We start from the raw sequence: 23,034 nt of genomic DNA on the forward strand, positions 1-23,034 counted from the left end.
GCCGCTTCGAGCCCCAAACCGCGCCATGACACCGCGCAGCAGCGCAGCCGTGTCGCCGCCGTGAGCGCCGCTACCGTCGCGTCGCGTCACGTCCCCGCCAGGTCGCGGCGTGCGAGGGGGAGCTGGGGCCGCGAGAGCCCCGCGCTGCCGCCCGGCGCCGGGGAGCGGGAGCGGCGGGCGCGGCCCGCACGTTCCGGCCTGGCCGCTGTTTCCGGGGGGAAAGCGGCGGCGCTTCCGGTGCGGGCGGCCCGGCTGGCGGAAGTGACGGCGGGGTTTGTTGACAGCGGAGGCCGCGGCGGGGGGAGCGGGCCCGAGGAGGACGCGGACCCCCTGCCCGCCCCGGGGAGCGGCGCCGGGACCAGCCGGGACTCCCGCCGCCAGCTATCCGCCGCGCCGGGCGGGGGCCTGGCGCCAGGTGAGTGCCGGCGGCCCCCTCCTCAGTCCCACCCGCGGGGCTCGCCCTCCCCGGGGGCACTGGGCCTGCCCCGCCGAGGCGGAGGGAGGCAGCGCCGCCCCACGCGGAACCGCCGTCCCCGGCAGCGCCGCCCGGTGCCCGCCGGCGAAGCCCCCCTCCCCTGGGCAGCGACGCCGGGAGCCGCCGGGCAGGGCCCTGGGCCGCGGCAGCCCGGCCGAGGTGACCTCTGCGTGTCGCGGGAGCGCAGAGCCGGCCCACGGAGCGCGGCCGGCCATGTGGGGGGAGCGGCGGAGGGGCTGGGTCGGTGGCCGGAGCTGCCTGCGGGCTGGGGAGGGGGCTCACACCGGCTGTCAGAGCACTGCGGTCCTGCGGCGACAGATCCCGGTGCCCGGGAGCAGTAACCCGGGGCTGCAGGGGCTGCCCACTTGGGCAGGTGACCTCTGGGGGAGAAATCGGTGATGGAATCCAGTGAGCCGAAGGAGCATCTGTACTGCAGGCAGGTACAGAGATCAGCCTGTTTCCTGGCTAGCAGGAGTCGCCTCATTTATAATGTCGGTCTCGGCAGGCTGACAAGTTTGAAAATTGCAATCTTTGCTGGGCACGGATTAGTTCCATCTACTTCAGTTTCCCTGCTGTAAGACAGGGATGGTATTTCCCCGCACAAGCTGCGATGACCCATCAATTAATAAAAAAAGACAGTGATTTGCAGCTGCAAGATGCCAGCTAAAATGACAGTGCAGTTTTCCTTCAAAATGTAACCTCTGCCAAACTCTGCATTTACATTGAATTTGTTATTCTGAAGCATCGTAATCATTTCATGTCAGTGCATATTGTTTGCCCTCTCCTTGTCCAAGTCCCTCATTGTGGAAAAGTCAGCTTTGCCAATCGTTTTTGTAGCAACAGTGTAAACGTTATGTCGTTGGCGTGGAGCCATGGTGAGTCAGGCTTGGCTCTGGGCAGCCGCCTGGAGAGAGGGACTGGGAGAGAAGATCAGTCTGAAGTCCAAGGTAGAGAATACTGGCACAGGTGGCCCCAGGAGTGCCAAGAGCAGCCCCAAGCCTTGTGTGCCAGTGCAGCCTGAAACATCACAACAAATACAGACATAGCCTACATATAAGCATTATTTGCCAAAGAGGCTGTCTGGGCCTGGAAGGCTGGTGATGGGGGGGAGTAAAGCTGCATGTACTGCGGCTTCCTTGGGGTCCACGGATGGTGGGAGGGGGCTGCTTCTGGGGGTGCTTGGGCATATAGCTTTTATATGCCTGCTCCTGTGTCTCCAAGGGACTCGATTCCTTCGTGCATTAAGATGGAGGCAAATCTATTGGAGAAATAAATTGGAAAAAATGTCAGCAGCTGTAGTTCTAGTCACTTTTTGATTCTTGCACTTGAATTTTCAGCATTTCACGTATCTGTCTTTGACCCTTCAGAAGCACATATGCACTAGACAGTTCATTGCTCATCATCGGAAAGCGCTGGTGACAGTCTGCTAGGCAGGCGGCTTGCTGATCTATTGCCTACGGAAAGCTGCCTGAGGATAATGATTAGGCAAATGTTAACGATTTGTCAGCATCTCTAGCTCATTTAATTTTATCAACACAGTGAGCTTATAACTAGAGACAGTATTGATCAGTGCAGCTATTGGCACTCTGGCTTCCATCTCCCCCTGCCCAAGTGTTGTGTCTTGAGTCTAACGGAGGAGGGAGAGGCTAGCTCCTATTGTGTCCCGTACAAAGAGGTCACAGCAGCAGCTCTGGACACTGCTCAAATATCCATAATAAATCATGAGGACGAGTGCTTTTCTTTGGTGTTATTTCACTGGAATGGTTTAACCACTTTTCTCTATATTAACCTTCTGTATGGGATTTTGTTGGTGGCTCACGGGGAGCTCAGAAATCAAAGGGCAGCTGATTTCTCCAGGGCTAGGATCAACCGGCTACATTGTGCTGGTCTCAGCAGCGAGGGAACAGAGGACTGTCAGAGCCACAGGAAGGCAGTCCTTGCCCTTTAGTGCTCTAAGCTGCTTGGACAAGTCCCAAGTACTGGCCGTTTCCAGCTGCACGTGATAACAGATTGTCAATGGGAATTTGTTTTTGAGTTCTCTGGCCATTGGTAGTAAACAGTAGAAGGACACTGGCTGCAGGGACCTCCTGTCTGATGGCACAGGGAACTGGTAGGGGTAGCAGAACATGCTTGCTGACCGGTTCAGATCTTCCTGTTGATCTTGCCTTTCTGGAAAGATTCTCTCAAGGAAGCTTCAGGCAAAATCTGCGAGAGAGACTCGTTCTGGAGGTGAAGCAGATTCATCTCCAGAACAGACATAGTGCAGAATGCAGAACAGCTTCCTCCTACCTGCATTCCCTTGGCCAGGACCCCACTGCCAGTGAGATGATACTCTGCACTCAGCAGCCCATTTCATCCTTCACTTCTCTCCTGACTTCCCTACACAGGAGAGCACTATGGATTATGGATTTTCAAAATTGAAGAGCCACCATTTTATTCATTTCCATTGTTTGTACTGCATGCATGTCAGAGGTCTCCAAGCTACCGTGGCACCCCTTGACAAGTCACATTTTATGTTACCATGACCCTAGCTCAGGACTCTGTGACCCAGCAGAGCAGGTTATACCCTTTAAACTATCTCTGATCAGGATGTTAAATACAATTTTTGTGATTGCTGAAGTTTGGGGGTTGGGATTTTTTTCCCCCTCAGCATCTGCTTTTGTTTGGAGACCTTTTGCCTCTTGAGCCAAAACCAGCAGAGAACCTGTCTGAGCTCCCCACCGGAATGGCTGTTGAAAGCTGTAGGTCAGAACACAGTGGGTCAGAAGTTTGGGGTTGGAACATGATCCTGCCAGTTGCCTGCAGATGTATTTCCCAAAGGTGCTTATAGGAAAGCGAAACTATTCATCAAACGTGAGTAAAGCCAAAAGACAAGTCAAGCTCAGCACCAGTGCCTGCCTCTGCCAGTAAGGTTTTGTCCACTTACACTGGAACGCGAGGAGGCCTGGGGTGGGCGTACCACAGGAGTGATGCAGCATGGCCGGTCCTGCATTGCTGAGTGAAGAGCAGTGCTGCCGATCTCCCCTGGCTTTTTGAGAGAATCCTTTCTGCATTGGTTAATTCCTTGGCCAGCTCTTTGCCCCGGCACTGAAGCACACCCTCAGAACAAGAATTCATGAAACACAAGGAAGGAAGAAAAGAGCTTTGATTTCCGACTTGTGCTGCCTTCATATTTGCATGGAAATCCATTCTGCAGCATGGGGAGGGATCAGAAGGCCAGGAGCCCAGGCTGCCAGGCAGGCTCAGTCAAGCTGTGCTCCCGTCACCCAAAGAGACCATTTGGTGCCCAAATTTGAAAGGTTACCTCATGCACAGCCTTGACTGATCCTTTGTGCTGGACCAGTCATTGCTGGTGTCATTGCCCAGGGTGTGGTGGAGCATTCGAAAGGGGAGAAGGGAAGGTGCTTGATCCACCCCGGGTGCCTTTGGGGATCGTGATTAAGCTGAGGAGAGGGAGTCAAACTCTTCCGTCTTGTACCGATAACTGCAGGAGTGAAAGAAAGGGAGCACACTTAGAGGCTTTAGAGAAGCAGAGAGCTGGAGACAGAGACAAGTGTCCCGATCTGCACAGCTGCAGGATAAAGATCAGAAACAGAATATATTTAAGGAGATTTTGCAACAGCTTCCCCAACAACGGCTGCTCAGCTGTGGCACAGAGAATAGCGACCGACTCCATAGCACCGGTGTTCTCATTGCCAGCAGAGACATACTTATCAATAAGTCACAGGTTTTACATCAGAAATAAACATTTCAACACGATTTTTGCGTGTCCCTAGAAATGCATAGACGAGTTCACATTAGGGTTACTTCTAATGTTATTTGACCCTTCGAAAGGGAAATGGCATTGTTGGCCTTCAGTCACTTCTGCTAAACACCTCCAAGGCTTCAGTGAGCCCCTCCTTCAGTGCCATGAGCGAGTCTTAATACTAGAGCCGTGAGATTTTTTTCAAATAAGAAAATAGACAAGAATAGCTTCCCCCAGTTGTCTGCCTTGCCTATCCTTCTTTGTCCCCTACTAAAAACGAAGGAGGGCAAAAAGTGTCTTGCCTTTTTCCAGGTTAGTCACTCACACCTTTTTGTGACAGGCTCGGAATGGTTTGGGTAAGCCCATCCCAAGGAGCCTGGTGTATAGATGTCTGGCACATGCATAAACACGCACTGCACTCGGAGGGAAGCCAGACCAGTCCGTTGTCTTTCCCTCTGGCTTCTGATCCACTTCACGGTCTAGTTCAAGGGCTTGCACGAAGCTTCTGGCTTGGCAGTATGGAGAAACATTCGGCTTGAACGTGAAACTTGACTTGGAATGGTGGCAGTCCAAATTACAGGCACGAGATACTGGGCTACCAGATTGCACTGGGGCCAAACAAGGCACTGTCCTGCCGGTAAATTTTCTGGTGGTTTATCCAACCCGCCCTGAAGAAAGCCAAGCAACATGGTTTCTGCCGCTTCCCTTTCGGAGGGCCTTCATCAGCCAGATAACCCCTGCAATCAGGAAACATTTTCTTGCTGTGTAGCCTCATTTCTAAACACGTTTCATGTTAACTCATTCCCGCAGTATCCCCTGGGGGTGGGGATACCAAGGAATTAAGGGCATACTGCCAGAGCGGCCAAAATGCTGCAGGTTTTTTTGAGGTCAGCAAGTGATGGGCTGTAAATACAACTATCAACGTCCTGCTGGTACGACAGCTTTGTGTGTCAACGTGCCTTTCTCAATGTATCTTCTTTTTTTCCCCTCCTCTGCTTATAGCTGTCTTGATGTCCCTGTAATTTCATCCTGGAACTTCGTTTGAAGAAAGGAGCTCCTGAATCAATAGCTTCCTTCTGGTCTTCCCTTCCCGTAATTCCCTCAAGATGGCATCTGATAGCCCCGAGTCGCTAATGACCTTGTGCACAGATTACTGCCTTCGCAACTTGGAAGGGACTCTCTGCTACCTACTGGACAATGAAACTCTCCGGCTCCATCCTGACATCTTCTTGCCAAGCGAGATTTGTGACAAACTTGTCAACGAGTACGTTTCAGGCCTGTAGAGAAGCTGTTGTCTGGTTTGGGAGCAAGCTGGGAGTTCAGGGAAGGAGGAGTATAGTTCTCTAAAAGGATTGATAGAAAAGCAGGAAAAAAATGGGGAAGAATCCCCAGGGCTGGTTTGTTGGTGTGTTTTGTTTTTTTTTTCTAGTTGATCCTCATATTGGAAATAAGGATTTGCAGAAGGAAGCATCCCCAGGGGTTACAGTACTGCTATATGTATTTTTAGTTTCTGTGGAAATCACCATTTCAACATAGGTAAACCCAGAGCAAAAGTCGTGGCTTCTTCCAAGAACACCAGTAAGCCAAGGAGTCTTCCCACTTCCCACCACTAAAGCGTTGCAACTCTCTCAAACCAGAGAAATGAGAGTGCAAAGTGCTAACAGATGTTAAATGTTAAGGCTGCTACTCCCATAGCTTTACAAAGCAACCCGTTTCCAGGGTTTTATATAATTTGGCTATCACAGTCTCTCTTGGCTGAACTCCTGGCCACAAAGTCTGGCAGAGAACTTTGGCCCGCTAATTTTCAGAAAAATGAAAAAAAAAATAATCAAATTACTAGATTTAAACAGCTAGGGAAAAGAATCCTGGAGTCTGTGCTTGCCAGAATCCGGTTTGCTCACACACACACAACTTTGCACAAATCTTTGCCTGAGATTTTCCCAAGGATCATTAGTTCTGTGCAAGAAGAGATAATAGGCCAGCTCCCTTTACCCCAAAGGCTATTCTGGATCATCAGGAGGAAGTCTGTGTGTGCCTACGCGCTTGGTCACGTTTTCTTGTAACCAGTGAAGGCGCTGGAGCTGTAGCTGAGCTTTTGTGTGGTGCTGTGCTAATGCCATTGCCCCAATACAGGTACGTGGAGTTGGTGAAGACGGACAGCATCTTTGAACCCCATGAAAGCTTCTTCACCCTGTTCTCAGATCCTCGGAGCACCAGGCTGGCTCGGATCCACTTGCGGGAACAGATTGTGCAGGACCAGGACCTGGAGGCCATCAGGAAGCAGGTGGTATTGCACTGACAGCCTCCAGCTGCCACTTTGCCTAGCAGCACGGCTGCATGGGCACCAGCTAGAATCCCAGCCACTCAGAGATTCGCAAGACTCTGTCCTTCACTGTCCAAATTTTCTTTGGGAGAGCCTTAGCTTCTCCCTTCTCGGCTCCCAGAGCCACTGTATGGATTGGGATGGGGGCACTGGTCAGGTTTGGTGGTATACGGTCTCAGGCTCTCCCAGTGGGAGGTGGTGTAGCAAGCAGGGTGGCCACTGTGCCCATGAAGTATTTCTAACTTTGGTTTCCCATCTTCCAGGATCTTGTTGAGCTCTACCTGACTAACTGTGAGAAGCTGACAGCCAAGAGTCTGCAAACCTTGGTGAGCTTCAGCCACACACTTATCTCCCTTAGCCTCTTTGGCTGCTGTAATATCTTCTACGAGGAGGAGAACCCTGGAGGCTGTGAAGATGACTGTTTGGTGAACCCCACTCGCCAGGTCTTGGTCAAGGACTTTACTTTTGAAGGCTTTAGCCGCTTGCGCTTCCTGAACCTGGGCCGCTTGATCGAAGGGGTAAACGTGGAAACGTTGCTTCGGCCTTTGGCCTCCCTTGCAGCTCTTGATCTCTCTGGGATCCAGCTGAATGATGTGGGGTTTCTGACCCAGTGGAAGGACAGTCTGGTTTCCTTAGTGCTTTACAACATGGACCTTTCAGAGGAGCACATCCAAGTGATCGCACAGCTTCACAAGCTCAGGTCAGCAGATCTGTTCTTCCTTGTTTATCCTTCTCCCACTGATAGGGAAAGATCTTTTAAGAATGGTCTACTTGCCTGCTAACAGAGAGCCACCCACTGCTGCTTTCAAGTTACAAGCCTTCCTGTGAACAGGCTCACTCATTGACTCGCTATCCGTATCTGACATGTCTAAAGCCAGCCTGTGTTTTGCTCGGAAAAGACACCACTTAGCAGAAACTCCCTCTCAGAAAAACAAAAAACACCACACACTCAAACCACCACACACCAAAGAAAGAAGAAAAACCCAAAACCAAACCAAAACTAACCACTCCCTCTAGCCAAACAAAAAAGAACAGCTAAATACCTGAGAGATGGGGAAAAAAAATTACTACATATGTGTACATAAACCAATATAGTGATAATCATACTGTGAAGCTCAGTCCTCCAAACCGCTTGTCAAACAGGAATGTCCAAAGTTTAAGCCTGCCTCTGAGGTAAAACCTGAAAAAAACTCTGAGCGCGGGCTGTCTGCTCGGTGCGCTCTGTGGAAGCACACTGTGCATGGATGGTGCAACCAAGGGAACGAGCAGTGTAAATAAATAGGCAGGCAGTGTTGGCAGTAAAACGACTTCCTGAAACGGAGCTGAGACAATTGCTATTCAAACTGCACAGTGGTATCAGGAAAGGGATCCAGGGCTTCCTAAGCCTTACTAGTCACAGGAAGGATGCTGTGCAATGGCTTTAGTATCGTCTCTACTGACTGCAGGCACTAGGGGGTACCATGTTAACGTAGGGCCTGGAGTCTTGGGGAACGTCCTGAATAACATTTTATAAATCCAAGTACTTAAACTCCCAGTGACGTGCAGTGAAACTTGGTCTACAACAAGTAGAAGACACTCTTGTGAGTGGGATGTTGGCAGTTTCAAAGTCTCTCAAGGGTCTCCGCTACTGTTTGGCAGGCAAGAGCAGCCCCTGTCCTGCACATGATGGCTGGTCAGGTTGTCCCACCACTCCCTTAGCATCAGGGTTTCCCCAAAGCTTAAGCAATTAAATACCTGAATGAAGTCACGGCAGTGTAATAGCCTGGAGTGGAAAAAATATAAGGTTGGGGAAGCAGACAAGAACTCATGTAACCATTTGTGGGATGAGGCAACGTATGTTTCTGGACGTGCAAAGATCCTCTAGAGCATCTTCATCACCAGGCAGAAATGCTTAGGTGGCTGCTGTGATGGAGCTTGGGAAAGGCAGTTCCTGAGCCAGGAGCAATTTCCTTTGTGGCCAGACGATTTGTTGTGCTCCATTCTAAGTAGACCTCCAGCAGATATCTGCATGCTTCAGTTAGACACAGGGCCAGATCCTAGAGAACCACATTCCTGTATCTTGTGAAGGAAATAATCATAACAAAGAAGTAATAATCACACTTGGCTTGTCATCTTCCTCCGGTAGAGAGGCGGAAGCCCCAGACAACGCTTTCCAGGCTCTGAGATGCTCTCTGTCATTTGCAGGCACTTGGATATCTCCCGAGACCATCTGTCCAGTTATTACAAATTCAAGCTGACCCGGCGGGTTCTAAACCTGTTTGTGGAAAACTTGGTAAACCTCACTTCGCTCGATATCTCAGGGCACACCATGCTGGAGAACTGCACTATCCCAAGCATGGAGGAGAAGATGGGCCAGACAAGGTAAGGAGACAGCAGTTACTGAGGTCTGCTTGGGTGGATGGATTAGGCAAGGATGAATTACGAACAGTTCCCTCTAAGCTTCCATATTCTGTAGGTCTAATTAATGCTAAAAAGCATAAAAAGATGGTAAAGGCTGGTATGGAAATCAGCTGTGACTCCTGTACATGACAGGTGTAAGGACTTATAAGAGTAGTGAAGGATTCATCCTATCTGCCTGCCATGCATGTCTGAAGAAGTATTTCTGTCCTTTTCCACACACATTCTTCCAGGGCTCTCTTGCAGTAGTTAATGTTTTTTTTTCTGAAGGGACTCCAAAGCCTTTTAAACATTTTCTACACAAAACATTCTTACCCTCACTGAAATTCAGGCTTTTCTGAAACAGGAGACTTCTATACCAAGTCAATACACTGGCATTCATAGGAGGGCTGAGTGTTTTAGGAACTTAGAATCTAAAGGCATATTTTCAGATTTGACCTGGATACCGGGCAGATCAACCTTTGAAAATCCTGGTGCACCTCAGCAGAGGCATACCTAGAGGTCTGGCTTTCCAGATCAGCCAAGAACTCGACACTCCTATTCCCTGAGCACTTGGTGAACAAAAGCAAACAAGCGGGACAGTACTGGCTCCTTGCCGCCAGAGCTGGTGAAAAAAATACCGGCTCTTGATCAATAAGGAAGATGGCAGCAAAACTAGTGTTCTTGCATGATCACGGAAGCAGACTTATCAGACTTATCAGAGGGAGAGAAAGAAATGAGATTAAATAATTCTTAAAAAAAGGAAATACAACTGGGCCTCCTCTGAAAGCCCATCCATCAGCCAATTCAACTCATTCTCCTCCTTTGCATAAGCCCACTTTCCCCAAAAGCGTCAGTATTAGGAACAAAGAGAACAGCACATACTTTGGCTGCACCATGCAAAGACTTCAAATCCAGCACTAAGTGCACTGGTAATTCATTATTAGCTTTGATTTATGTATTGCGCCCTGCCAGACACTTTTGACTCAGATACTTCAGTTGAGAGAATTGCCCCCATGAGCTTGAGGGGACCACTTTGCTTAATCTGTTTTGAAACTGCAGGTGACTCCAGGGCGTAAACCAGCAGACATTAATTGGTAGCTGTAAACACCACACAGCTGAAGTCTAACCCTGTAAAAGTTGCTGCCTTATCAGATGACATGCAATCCAGTTTGCGAATGCTTTGGATCAGTGAAGTCCACGGCCCTTTTCTAAAAGGAAGTGGTCACCCCAGCTAGTGGGTTTCCAGACACATTCTACCTGGGAAAGCTGCATTCTGTCCGTCTGAATTCTTACAGCTGTTCTGTTCAACACGTTCAGCCTTTCGCTCGGGATCACCTGGGATGAATGTCGAATGTTACATTTAGGAAAAGCTAGCCAGTGTAACCACAATGTAGCTATTATCGCTCTAGTTATGAAGCGGTAGGCTCAGAGTGAATGGAGAGCCGACAGCTGCCTCTGTGGCAGGAGACACCTGAAGAAACACAGTACTGACCCGAGTGATGTTTTTCCCCCCTTCAGCATTGAGCCAGCAAAGAGCAGCATTGCTCCCTTCCGGGGTCTGAAACGACCGCTCCAGTTCTTGGGCCTTTTTGAAACATCGCTGTGCCGCCTGACACATATTCCAGCCTACAAGGTAACAAGGCCACAAGAATATTGGTTGGTAGGTGCTTGGTCGGAGTTGAAAGAACATGAAAATTACTGGCTGCCAGTACAGTGGAGTTCTTCAGGTCTTGGGTGCTCTGGCCTTTCAATTGCTAATACTTGATAATGCAGGGAAACTGCCAAAGGCAAGACCTGTATCCCATGTGGTTTTTACAAGGGTTAAAACCCCGTACCTCTGTAAGAGGGCCATGAAAAAAACATCCTGCCTAAGGACCAGGACATCTGTAACTACAAAAAGATTATTTAAGACAGTAGGAGCCTTGCTTGTGACTAGCATCCTAGAAGTGTCACTAGAAGTGACTCAACTTCTTTGCTCCCATCCTGGGCCTAATCCTACTAGCAGGGTGGAGGGAAGTTGTACCCTTCGACCTTTCAGGCTTCCCTTCTCACGTTCATTTTCCTCCTTCATAATTTCTTCCCTTTTTGTTCCTCCGTGCCAGGTGAGTGGAGACAAGAATGAAGAGCAAGTCCTGAACGCTATCGAGGCTTACACTGAACACAGACCAGAAATCACTTCCCGGGCCATCAACCTCCTTTTTGACATTGCCCGTATTGAACGCTGCAGCCAGCTGCTGCGAGCCCTTCAGGTAAGCCCCACGCTAGCATTCACCTCACCCTGACAAGGGAAAGTTTGCGGTCTCAGTCATTCCTCACCCTGGGACGCCATATCAGGCCATTCTGGAGAAAGTTCCAGTAGTGCAGTGGAACTGTGTCCCTTCATTTCATAAGCATGTTCCGGCAGTGCCTGGGCCGCACGTTCCTTGCGGGCTTGTAACAGTCATTCCAAGGCTCAACAGCAAGTCAGTGGCACTCAAGCTTCATGTTGCTTCTCTGCAGCTGGTGATCACAGCCCTCAAGTGCCACAAAGATGACAAAAACATCCAGGTGACGGGCAGCGCAGCACTGTTCTACTTGACCAATTCTGAGTACCGGATGGAGCAGAGTGTAAAGCTGCGGCGCCAGGTCATCCAGGTGGTGCTGAACGGCATGGAGTCCTACCAGGAAGTCACAGTAAGGGCAGCCCAGCCTCCTTCAGCTCCCTTAGTCCACCTTCCCTGTATCAAGTCTTTAGCCTGCTGTTAGCATCTGTCTTCTGAGCCCCCAGGACGTTAGCTAAGGCAGACACCAGAGAAGCTGGTGCCCAGATCTGATCCTTGCCCTCACTCATGGCTTAGCGGTGGACTTGGCAGCATTAGGTTTATGGTTGGATTCAGCGATCTTAAAGGTCTTTTCCAACCTAAATAATTCTGTGATGGCATGCAGGGTGCTCCTTAGCCACGTGATGTTCTCCAGAACAAGGGGGAAAGAAGTGATGATAGCAAGGCTCCTTTTTATCCGATGATAGTGGTCAAAGGGTATATCCGACATACAGCAGAGATGTCCAGCGCTCACTGTGGGGTGAAAAGGGTGTGGGGTGTTGAGTCAACAGATGGAAACATTACCCCACTGCACTGTACTGGAATACGTAGCTGACATTATGATGCCACTGGGTTGCAGAATGGAGACTGCTGCATAGGGGGCTTCCAGGCAGCAAGGAGCTGGCTTGGAAAGTGACGGGCACTGGGTGATTGGTGGCCCTGTGAGACTAGAGTGACAGGGAGAGAGAAGAGGGTACCAGTAGAGCACAGCGCTAGATAGGAGGGTAGCAGAAATTGTAATGGTTGTGCTCAAGCAGAAAGATGGTTTCAGTACCAAGCAGCAAGAAGACGTGAGGTGATGGGGTCCATGTTTTCGTAGCCACTTGGCTCAGTATTTGCTTCCTTTTGACCCAGGTACAGCGAAACTGCTGCTTGACACTGTGTAACTTCAGCATTCCTGAGGAGCTGGAGTTCCAGTACCGCCGAGTCAATGAGCTGCTGCTGAACATCCTCAACCAGAGCCGGCAGGATGAGTCTATTCAGCGCATCGCTGTGCACCTCTGTAACGCTCTGGTCTGCCAGGTGGACAACGATCATAAGGAAGCTGTGGGCAAGATGGGGTTTGTCATGGTTGGTATGGTCCCAAGACATCTGCTTATCCTTAACCCAAGCTAGCACAATTCCCTTGCAGCAGTCCGCCAAACACATCCAGCCAGTGCGCCAACCTTGCAGTGTTACAGGAGGGAGCTAGCATCCCAGCAGTGCCAGACTTTCCTGGAACCCGCCCCTCCACGTGGCATCTTTTACTTGCTTGCTAGCACGAAAGGTCACGATCTCAGAGGTGGGCTGTCTGCAGGAGCAGGGAAGCAGCATAACCTTGTATCTTGCCTCTTCACCAGAGCTGGCACCACCTCGTGACTACCTCCTGCATCTCCCCGAGTTTGCATCAGCTTCCCAACTCTTGTCAGCCTGTATCCCTCACCTTTTCAAAGAGCTGCAAAAGCCACTGCTTTGGTGCAGTTATACCACATTCAGGACTTGTATCATACAGATCAAGACTGACTTGGCTGCAAACTCGACAGCTTGGGAACTGTGACATATAGTTCAGTTCTGTGGATACTCGCAACATTGAGCATAACCCAGTCCTACTGATTTAGGGAAAGAGATACTGCAGCCGTTCTCTACAAAGGATCAAAATTGCATACGCCTGCAAATGGGCTGCAGCCAGCCCTGCAGTGCTACAGCGGTTAGCTTTAGCTCTGTGATTCTTCAACTGTTTCTCACTCTTCCCTTTCCTCTGCCCACAGACAATGCTGAAGTTGATTCAGAAGAAGCTGGCTGATAAAACGGTGAGCATTTCCCCAAAAAACGTATACATAGAGTATTTTTTTCTTCAGTCTGACTTAGGCATGAAGGTCAGTCCAGAGCGCCAGCTCAGCTTCTCTAAAAAACAAGACATCTCAGCTGATGCTGCAGAATTTCCTGTCCCAGGGTGAAGGCAAGGGAATGTCCCTCCACTGTTTGCTGGGAGGCAAAAAAATTAAACAAAAAACTCACTTGCTGGCAAGTTGAAAGTGAACAATGAGGTTTTCTTACCTTTGAAGCCATTGAGGGTGATACCAGAGAGGAAACACGAGTGGCTGGTTTGCGCTGGGCTCCCAAGTTAGCAATGCTCTTTCTGTCCCTTTCTCCTCGGCTCTGTAGTGTGATCAGGTGATGGAGTTCTCCTGGAGTGCCCTCTGGAACATCACTGATGAAACCCCTGATAACTGCGAGATGTTCCTTAACTACAGCGGCATGAAACTGTTCTTGGAGTGCTTGAAAGTAAGTACACCTGGTTTTCTCTAGAGGAACACTGGTGTTAGCAGCAGAGGTGCAGGTGCCTGGGCAGGATCCCTGACCACACTAGTCTATAAATGGTACTTCCTATGTTGGTCAAACAGAAAAAGCTTGCATTTTTGCTTCTTTCTCATGTCTGTCCACCCAACCAGTAGAAGAACAGAGAAACTTACACTCAACATCCCTTCCTCTTTCCCCATCTTGTGTACAGTTACCCTTAGGCAGAGCAGCAGTGAGTAGTGGGCTCTGGCCTCAATTCTCTCATCTCACATGCATCTTTGACACTAGAAATCCCATTTGGCATCTGCTAAAGCATCATTGCTGGCTAATCAAAAACCCTCGGCCTTTCTACATGTGCTGTACAACCTTTCTTCAGGGTTGCTTGTTCTCAACCTCTCTGTAGCCCTACTTTTGTATAATCCTGTTGTTTGCTTACCTAGGAGTTCCCAGAGAAACAGGAGCTGCATCGCAACATGCTGGGTCTCCTGGGCAATGTAGCAGAGGTGAAGGAGCTCCGCCCGCAGCTCATGACCTCCCAGTTCATCAGTGTGTTCAGGTGAGTGCCTGGCTAACGAACAGCTGGGTTGGGGCAGGGAGAATGCTCTGGAGCTCTGCTCCTGAATCACTGGGGACTTTTAAACCTTTGGTTTGAAAGGTGCATCAGCACCTCTAAATGATCTCTTCTCCCTTGGCAGCAACCTGCTGGAGAGCAAAGCAGATGGGATTGAGGTATCCTATAATGCCTGCGGGGTGCTCTCCCATATCATGTTTGATGGTCCAGAGGCTTGGGGTATATGTGAGCCCCACCGAGAGGAAGTTGTAAAGAGGATGTGGGCAGCCATCCAGAGCTGGGATATCAACTCCAGGAGAAATATCAATTACAGGTGAGGAGTAGAAAGACTGGAGCACTCACCTAGGAGCCAGGATGATCACAGGAGGCAAGCACCAACAGAGAAGGGAAGAGGGGTAGCCTAGCACGGAGGCTCTGTTTAGAGTGAAGGAGAAACATCCTCAGGGAGATGCTCTTTAGTACAGGTTTTACATCTTCCTTTGAAACACGTTGAAATTGGACACCTTGCCTGGCAATTCCTATGGAAGAAGTGTGGGACCCCAACAGAATCCCTCCCATGTGTTTCTGGTGAAATTGCGTAGTTCAGGAGACCTGTGATCTGACTGTCTGGGACTGCCTAAACATTTTCCTCCAAGACTGTCCTTTGCACCTCCTTAAGTCTGTTTGCTTGTGCAAGTCATGTGGATTGCTGTAGCTTTCACTCTGCTCTGGGGGTATTTAGACACAGTTCCCAGAAATCCCTTCAAGGGTTAATACAGCTGGTGGAATCCTCCAAAGCCCTTCCTGTATCAGGTGTCCTGTATTCCCTCAGTGCTTGCCAGGGATCTAGAACGAACGGCATTCCAGTGCCTGTTCTGTGGTGTAGACACATTATCGTTGCCAGAAGAAACGCAGCAACCGTTGCGCGTGAGCAGCCAGCTTTGGCTGGGCACAGCGTCGCCCTGGCCCCTCTACGGATGGAGCAGTGCGGCTGCGTTTCGGCTGTCACGAGGAAATCGCTGACAGAGGGTGGAAATCAGTTCCCGGGCTCGATTGCATTTGTCGCAGCTCTTTATCTGGGCAGTGTGTTTGTGGCAAGGTGCTAGGGCCTGTCACCCTGCCAGCGCTGCCGCGTGACACAGCCTTCGCCATTGGTGCCAGAACCTTTGACATGCCAGCGGATTTACTGCTGGGGTACCTATGAGCGCAGTTTGTACCTTTCAGTGGCAAAGGTGCTGAGTGAAGCAGCTCCTGGATTTTTAACAGCTTCTGCAATGTTTCCGTGCAGGTCATTTGAACCAATCCTTCGACTTCTTCCACAAGGGATCTCCCCAGTCAGCCAGCACTGGGCTACCTGGGCACTGTACAACCTGGTCTCCGTCTACCGTAAGTTTCCTTTTCGAAATCGCGTCCGCTGCACTGTGAAGGCTGAGGGTGTGGATCTGAGCGTGTTAGCGGAAAAAGCTTTCCTGGTGCAGCTGTGCAGGTAGAGAGAACCTTCTCTGAATGGTGCGGGAATGGCCGGGCAGCACGGCCAAACGAGAAACAATGAGGCTCGGTGTGTAGGAAGCGGCTTCAATGGTTTGATCCTTCTGGCCCCACTCTTACGTTCTCAGCCGTTTTGTCTGTTCTCACAGCTGGGGCACCCCTAGCAGGCTGGCTTCATAAAAAAGAAGTTTTGTGGCTTCTCAGGCCGCAGGCTTCTCCTTCCCCTCCGGCTGCCCTTTGCACCACTCTTGTGAAGGTTCACAGGGCTCTGTTTTACTCTTTTTCCCTGCAGCGGACAAGTACTGCCCACTGCTGATCAAAGAAGGCGGGATTCCCCTTCTGAAGGACATGATTAAAATGGCCTCAGCACGGCAGGAGACCAAGGAAATGGCCCGGTAGGAAACCAGCGCGCTGTCATCGAACGTTCGGTTTAGCTTTACTTTAGGGTTTATTCTTCTACATCAAGCAAGGCTCCCAAAGAAAGGCCTGCGCTGGTGTGCTCAAGGGGTAAGAAGCAGAGCAGGAAACACGAGGATGAAAGCAGAAGAGCAGTGAGGGTTCGGAGTCGGGCAGTACACACAGGTCATTCAGCGCTGGTGGGTGCGGGGCACCTTGGTTATGGAAGTGGCTGGTGGGACAGGGGAGCCACACGGCTAACGGCACCTCTTAGGCCCATAGTCCCCAGCCAGCACCGGTCTCCGTACTGGGGAGGGCTCCCTGGCTCCACACTTGTACTGGCCTGTCACTGCACTTGCTGACTGCAGTTAAAATGAGAGGATTATTTCAAAAGGTGGAAGAGTCCATCACCTTTGTGGTGTGCTGTGTGACCTTCCTTTGGGGTCATTCTTTCAGAGTTTTAAAAGCCGGCTGCGGTTTCTAATCGTTGGCAGTCTGAGAGGCAGGAGTTCGTACCTGCGGGATGAATATAAAAGAGAGGCAGACTGGGGCTGGGAATACGCACCTTGTGGGCGGGCGGCAGGCATTCCCCGTCGCTGGAGGGTTGCTAAATGCTGGAGGTGACTGAAGCCTGCAGGAGACTATCACGGGCAGGTCGTGTACGGGGATGGTAGAGTGCAAGAATGGTGAATAAATAGGAAAAGCAGGGACAGATGACATCAGAGTGAATGACAAACACTTGTTTGCGTGTGTTTCCCGATGTGATTCGAAGTTACCCGATGATTCGGATGTGGGGGTGAGGAATGAACGGTCACATACGGATCTGGATCTGTACTAACACGGCTTGAAATTCCAAGGGGGTGAACTGGGAGCCCTAAGCTGCTTTTGTGGAGAATACTGGGTTTGACACCAGTTGATGCTTATCTCAGAAGAGACTGCCTGCTGTGAACAGCGTCCATCTACATCGCGAGCAAGCCTGTTGGGCAGTTCTTACGTTACTGTCCCACAGCTATCGTGCAACGAGCTTTAAACTAAACCCTCTCTCCTTGTTTTGTCCATAGGAAAGTTATAGAGCACTGCAGTAACTTTAAGGAGGAGAACATGGACACTTCCAGATAGAGGCAATCGTCTCGTGCCTCTCGCCAGCACTGTATCCAGCTTCTCTCTAATTCACTGTACATAGGGAGGACTCTTTCTTACCAACTTGCCTGTTGGAAGGAAACTTCATGTGTGTGTGTGAGACCCTCAGTAGATGAAGGTGAACAGGGGAGGGGGGAGGGACTTTTTGCACAACAAAATGCTTTCCTTAAATTAGTGGACTTTTTTGTTATGAAGTTTCAGGTTGAAGTTCTGTGTGTATGATTTCTGTATAAAAAGAAAACAAAAAACAAAGACAACTACATCATGTATCGTTTAACCTTTTTATTTTAGACCACACAGAGAGCCTCAAATGACCATGAGCTTGAAGACCTAGTTGTGTGATCGCTAGTGTGACATTTTGATCTCCCACTTTTTAGAAAATTCCCTTTTGCTGTATTGCATGAGGTCCTGTAATGTCTGCAAGCACACCAGTCCTGAATTGGTATCGGCTGCTCGATGGGGCTACAGGCAGCGATGAGTTACTTATTTGGTTAAAGAGGTTGGGGGACACAATACCAGAGAGTTAGACCAAAAGAACTAACCTTTTTAGTGATCCTTGTAAATGGAGGAAACGGGGAAGAAAGATCTTTCAAGCCAATTCGCTCCTTAAGGTTTTTTTTAATAGAAGACTCACATTAATGGAAGCGTTGGTAACTCTGCGTGGGTCGTTGGGAAGATGTTCCCATTCAAGTAGAGAGGTCTGGTTTGTCCCCTTTGGTGGTACAGTAGGATCTGCCAGCCCACCCAGCCTGATGAGGTCAGGGATGACCAGTAAAACCAGTTAGACATTCTTGGCAACACAGAGCTTTTCTCTCTAAGGGAGCCTGTGCAACAAGGAACAAAATTTGTTCACAAAGGGCTACACATCTTCATTCCAGTTCTTCACCCCCTTTTTAGTTGTGTTCTATTTTATGGGGAAGGGCTACAAATGCCAGAGAGCGTTTCCCCTCCGCATAATACGCTCTACCAGGCCCTAGTCTGGGGCAACTTGTACCACTTGTGCAAGTCCCAGTAACGGACTGAAGCTGTTCTGCTCTTTTTCAGCCTGCAGCAGCGCAAGCCGTGCTCAGTGGCAAAGTAATCTCCCTTTACAGGAAGCTCACTGCAGCACAACCGCTGTAATTGGTGTGCTAAAGTCCTCTCCTGGGACTGGTGAGTCTCCGGGCACCCTTTGGCAGGTGGTCCCATGAAATAGCACCTCTTGTTCCACCCCAACATCTTCCTTCTCTTTTGGGAAGCAGAAGGCCCTGCTCTTCCCCGACTCCCAGTGGCGCTTACCAGTGCAGTCCTGCTCATGTCAGCAGCGTTACGCCAATTTATATGATGTAGGGGAGAGGAGAGTCCCACTGAGGTGGTCGTCACCTGTAGGACTCCAGACCTGTAAAGGCTCAAGAAGCCCAAGGCCAAGGCTTGCCTCGCAGTTAGGCGCTCGACGACACCGCATGCAGTCCATGCTGGGAGCCCTCTGCTTGCCACGGTTCTTTCCCAATTCACAAATCTCCCCCGAGAAAGGATTTAGAAAAGATTTTTATGTCTGGTGGCAGGAAGAGGAGACTACGGCCACGGGGTTAGGACATTTCAGGCCTCTGAGCACAGTAACCCTCCCTGCTCTCTTCCCTTGTATACGTCGCTCTCGGATTTGACTTGCTGCTATGAGGTTCTTCTAATGCTCAGAGTTAATGTTGTCATTGCCGAGCACGTTATAGACGGATCCTAGATACACAAACAACTGACACTTTAAATGACAGAACACAGCTGCCCTGGAGAGGTTTACTTTTTTCTGCCAATATGGTGTTATTCAATGTCTTTTTTTTTTTTTTTTTCCTTCTTTTTAACCATACGTCATTTGTTCTGGTATTGTGAGATCTGTACTTTTTTCTTTAAGTATTTTTCAAACTTATATATATTTTTGTGTCACTTTTGAATTGTTTTCATATGGTTTGCAAAACTTGACAAATTATACTTTTTTGCAGTCGTTTGATTGAAATGTATTTTTCTCTCTCTTATTCCTGTTCTCCAAGAATTTGTGTCCCTATGAGCTTTGAGACAGGGAAGCTTATTTCAAGATCTGTTTTCTGTATAACGTTTGCTAATCTTCCTTCAAGATGCAAAACTAAGGGAGGCTGCAAATAGCGCCGGCCAGCCTCAGTGCATTAGGGGAGTCGGGTTTTGCTCACTTGAAGCTCCATTTAGTGCTGCTGTCCCTCGGAAGCTGTTTCACGTGACAGTGCCACCCACTAGGCTTCCTTCTGTTTAGTGCCCACATAGTGAAAGCCCCCGCCACTAAAATCTTGGATCGCTTGACAAAAAGCACTCAAGATTCTGACCGTGTTGGCAAGGTGGGAGTGGAGCAGAAGGGGACACGTCAGAGATGCAAGAGGCGTCAGAAACTCGTGTCCTCAGAATGCAGGTGCCACACTGGGGAGACAGCTGGAGCTCAGGAGCTCCTGTCTCGGCTAGAGCAGACCTCAGCCTCGCATTGTAATCCCAGCAAAACGACCAGGCTTTACGCTGAGATTGTGGCACAGCTACATCAGGGTTAACGAACAACGGGTGGCTTGGTTCCATCTGCCTCAAGGCACCAAAGGTTTGGGTTTTTCAGACCAGGTCCCCTGTAAGCTCAGTTGTTGGTGAAATTCACCTGCTGCGAGCTGGACCATGGTATCGAACCTTTGTTTCCCATTGTAAAGACAACCTCTGTCCTCACTGCTCACACATCCTCATCAAGCTGTACCTGAGCCAGGATAAAAAGATTTAAAATTCCCAGCAACATGGAGATTAATGGAGTCAGACGAGCCTGCAAGAAGAGCTTAGTCTTCTGAATTCTGTTGCTGATCCCAGGGGGAAGGGGGAACTACAACTGCTCTGTTACAGGTAGCTACACACAAGATTTTGAGTCAGGCCACCAGCAAGGTAAACTCCTGAGACAGCATTTTGAAAGAAACCACATCCCTGTTAAAGTAACACGAGTTTTGACTACACGTTTCAACATGTGTTCAAGCCAACAGACTTTGTGAGCTGAAAAATGACATTTCCCTTTCAGTAAGGGGCCAAAGAGAGAAAGGTAGCCTCTGAACACCTGAGCATAATCCAGGAGTTCCTGAAACTGGAAATTTGAAACTAGCTTGTATCACGGTTTCCCTAACTGAAAGGACAGGAGCGCCCTAGGCATAATGCTGCACCATGACCTGAAAGCACTTTTTGGAGGCAAGGAGGAGTTAACGAATTGCTGCCATAGATCCAGTGCTCAGGACAGGCACCTGCAGACATACCAATATTCTGCAAAGGAGGGGAGAGCAAAGTGGCTGATTTTTTGTGAAGGTCTAATGTAAAAGGGGGAGTTGGATACCCTGAAATGCTTGACTCGGAGGGAAGCCTTTCAGGCCTTCCACCTTTGCTGGATCAAAGGAACGAACCAGGAGACTTCAACTCCACACAGAAATATAGAGCCAACAACCAACCCTGCCCGGAAAACTAGAACAGGGTTCTGTCTGTCAAATGAAAATCCAGCTGGAGAAAAGTTCATAGTGTGTAAAGACACAGCAGAGGGGCCGTAGCTGTTGTCCCATTCAGACTCTTACTCATACTTTCACTACTACATTTTCTTTAATATTCGAAAGCTTGGCAAGCAGAGCACAAACACAACCTGGTAGTTCTCTGCAGAGACTGTGCCAACAAAGGGACCCTCCACCTTGACCGTACATAGTTTCCTTCCTGGCTGGTGGGCGCCTCCTTGGTCAGTGGCCCAAGTCAATGGTACCACGGTCCTCAGCACGCAGGGTGTCAGTGTCTGCCCTCTTCTCTGGAATAGATGAGAGCAAATTGGTGGGCAACTTCCCACAAGTGCTTCCGTTTTACAAGATCTGTGGGAGGAATCGCTTATAAGGATTGGCAGCTACTTGTATGATGCTTAACGAACACCCAGCAGCACTCGGCTTTCTCATCTAAACCAAGCCAAGAAAGTTTAGCACTGATATTTGTGGCGATTAGTAATATTGCAGACGATTCGTCTGCCCCGTTTGCATGATGGCTGCTGTTACCCTGCACCCACCCGCTGGCTGAAGCGGTGTCCGTTCAGCACTGAACCCTACCCAGCTTGTCACCTTGGCTGGGCTGCTGCTGCAGCCGCCCTGGTCTCTGCGGAAGATGAGAGGGGAGAAAAGCCCTGGAGCTGTGAGCCTGTTCCCTCACCCTGTGAAGGCGGCAGTTGATCACCCGTAGGACAAGAGCCGCAGGGGCGCCGTGTTCAGGCCCTGCTCCATAGCAAAGACATTTTCTTCAGACTCTTTAGGGAGGAGCCTGCCACAGCTCAGGTATTAGAGGGTAGCTGGGGGGGGGGGGGGGGGGGGGGAAGAAAAGTAGGGAAACAGCTGGTCTCCATGACATCCACATGTATGAAGCAGAGGGTGATAGTTGTCAGGAACGGGTGAAGAGTAACGTAGGGGCTGGATGAGAAGACAGCACTTATAGAAAGGAATGAGAGAGATTTCCTGCTGAACTGAAACACTTCTGCGTTAGCAGACTGTATTTTGATATCATATCATTGTCACTGGTTGCAATTCTTTTCTCATTTAAAAAAGTTTTTAAGCTAACCAAATATGTATTTCCTTGTTTTGCTTCAAGAAAATAACCTCGGTTATAATGAGCAAAGCACCTGCTTTTACTCTGTCCATTGACCTGCCTAATGTTGAGAGGCCTGGTTCAAATGTTTGTACATGGTGAAACCAAGCGAAAAAATAATAATGCACAACTGTTGCTTCCTTACAATTCTGAATGAATTAACTTTTCCGTTGTATCCATTGGATACCCGCTGTGTATTAAACCTAGTGCTTAACAATGTCTTCTTCCTTTGGTCTATGAATGTGGTTTATTTAGGTACATTACTGGTCTGTTTGCTGTCATATATTTCATTAAAAATGAAAGGAACTGCCATGTGTTGATGGTGCAGTTCAGTGGCTTTTCCTTTCATCACTCCAAGGGATACAATACTGTTTGTCATTAGAAAAGAGGCGTGGAGGAAGAGAGCATTGTTAGGAAATTGTGTGAAAGGGGGGAGGAAATCAGAACGATATTTGGCTGTGCAGATTGCCTCTGCACTTTGTAACGGATCTGTGGCTTGCATTCCACAGCCTAAGCTTTGTAAGTGGGCAGAAGCTGAGTACTTATGAAAAGACTCCAGCTTAAAACAGTCGATCTGCTTTAAGGCCAGCGTGACTTTCTTCTTAATACCCTGGCCCTGCAAGGGTTCGGCTGCCAGTTAATTCAACGGTCACAGTAAACTCTCAAGAGGATCAGACTCCAGGTGCCTGAAGCAGGAGGAGGAACCATCACACTGAACTGCCTCTAGGACGCTGAAAATGTACCGTGTTGTAAGAGCACAGAAAGGCACCCCAGGCTTCCAGCAGCATGGAACTCCTAGCTGGAATCTCCTAAGAATCTAGATTCTCCGCTCAGAAACTTTCCAGTGGAGACTTTCTAGAACTAAGCCTAATTTCAGCCAGTTGTTTAGGTTGAAACCCTTGAGGCCGAGGTAAGCGCTGATCCCTGTTGAGAGGTTTTGAAGCTGTAAGAAAAGATACAAAGTGTAACATGCACCAAATTATTTTAATCACAAAACAGTGAGAATACATTCCCTAGGACAAATTATTTCAGAGCATCAAAATGTTTCTACTTGCAAGT

At 49.3% G+C, this 23,034-nt stretch overlaps 1 protein-coding gene across 1 annotated transcript; it reads left to right on the forward strand.

The window, feature by feature from the left end:
* Positions 1-91: 91 nt before the first annotated feature.
* Positions 92-22,194, forward strand: ZER1 (zyg-11 related cell cycle regulator). Its single transcript, XM_040605834.1, has 16 exons — positions 92-415; positions 5,223-5,484; positions 6,354-6,504; positions 6,807-7,243; positions 8,728-8,904; positions 10,441-10,555; positions 11,025-11,171; positions 11,422-11,595; positions 12,357-12,572; positions 13,250-13,291; positions 13,647-13,766; positions 14,222-14,337; positions 14,477-14,665; positions 15,620-15,717; positions 16,112-16,214; positions 17,277-22,194. Exons 2-16 carry the CDS (start codon positions 5,327-5,329, stop codon positions 17,332-17,334), a joined length of 2,301 nt encoding a protein of 766 aa, XP_040461768.1. The 5' UTR covers positions 92-415; positions 5,223-5,326; the 3' UTR covers positions 17,335-22,194.
* The last annotated feature ends 840 nt before the right edge of the window (positions 22,195-23,034 follow it).

This window comes from Falco naumanni, chromosome 9, assembly GCF_017639655.2.
Source record: "Falco naumanni isolate bFalNau1 chromosome 9, bFalNau1.pat, whole genome shotgun sequence".
Classification (NCBI taxonomy): Eukaryota; Metazoa; Chordata; class Aves; order Falconiformes; family Falconidae; genus Falco; species Falco naumanni.

Bases quoted from the DNA above. Each gene is read 5' to 3' on its own strand.
- ZER1 (XM_040605834.1), top strand. From the start codon at position 5,327: ATGGCATCTGATAGCCCCGAGTCGCTAATGACCTTGTGCACAGATTAC. The intron at 11,172-11,421 runs GTAAGCCCCACG...GCTTCTCTGCAG, and splicing joins AGCTGCTGCGAGCCCTTCAG to CTGGTGATCACAGCCCTCAA. The intron at 11,596-12,356 runs GTAAGGGCAGCC...CTTTTGACCCAG, and splicing joins AGTCCTACCAGGAAGTCACA to GTACAGCGAAACTGCTGCTT.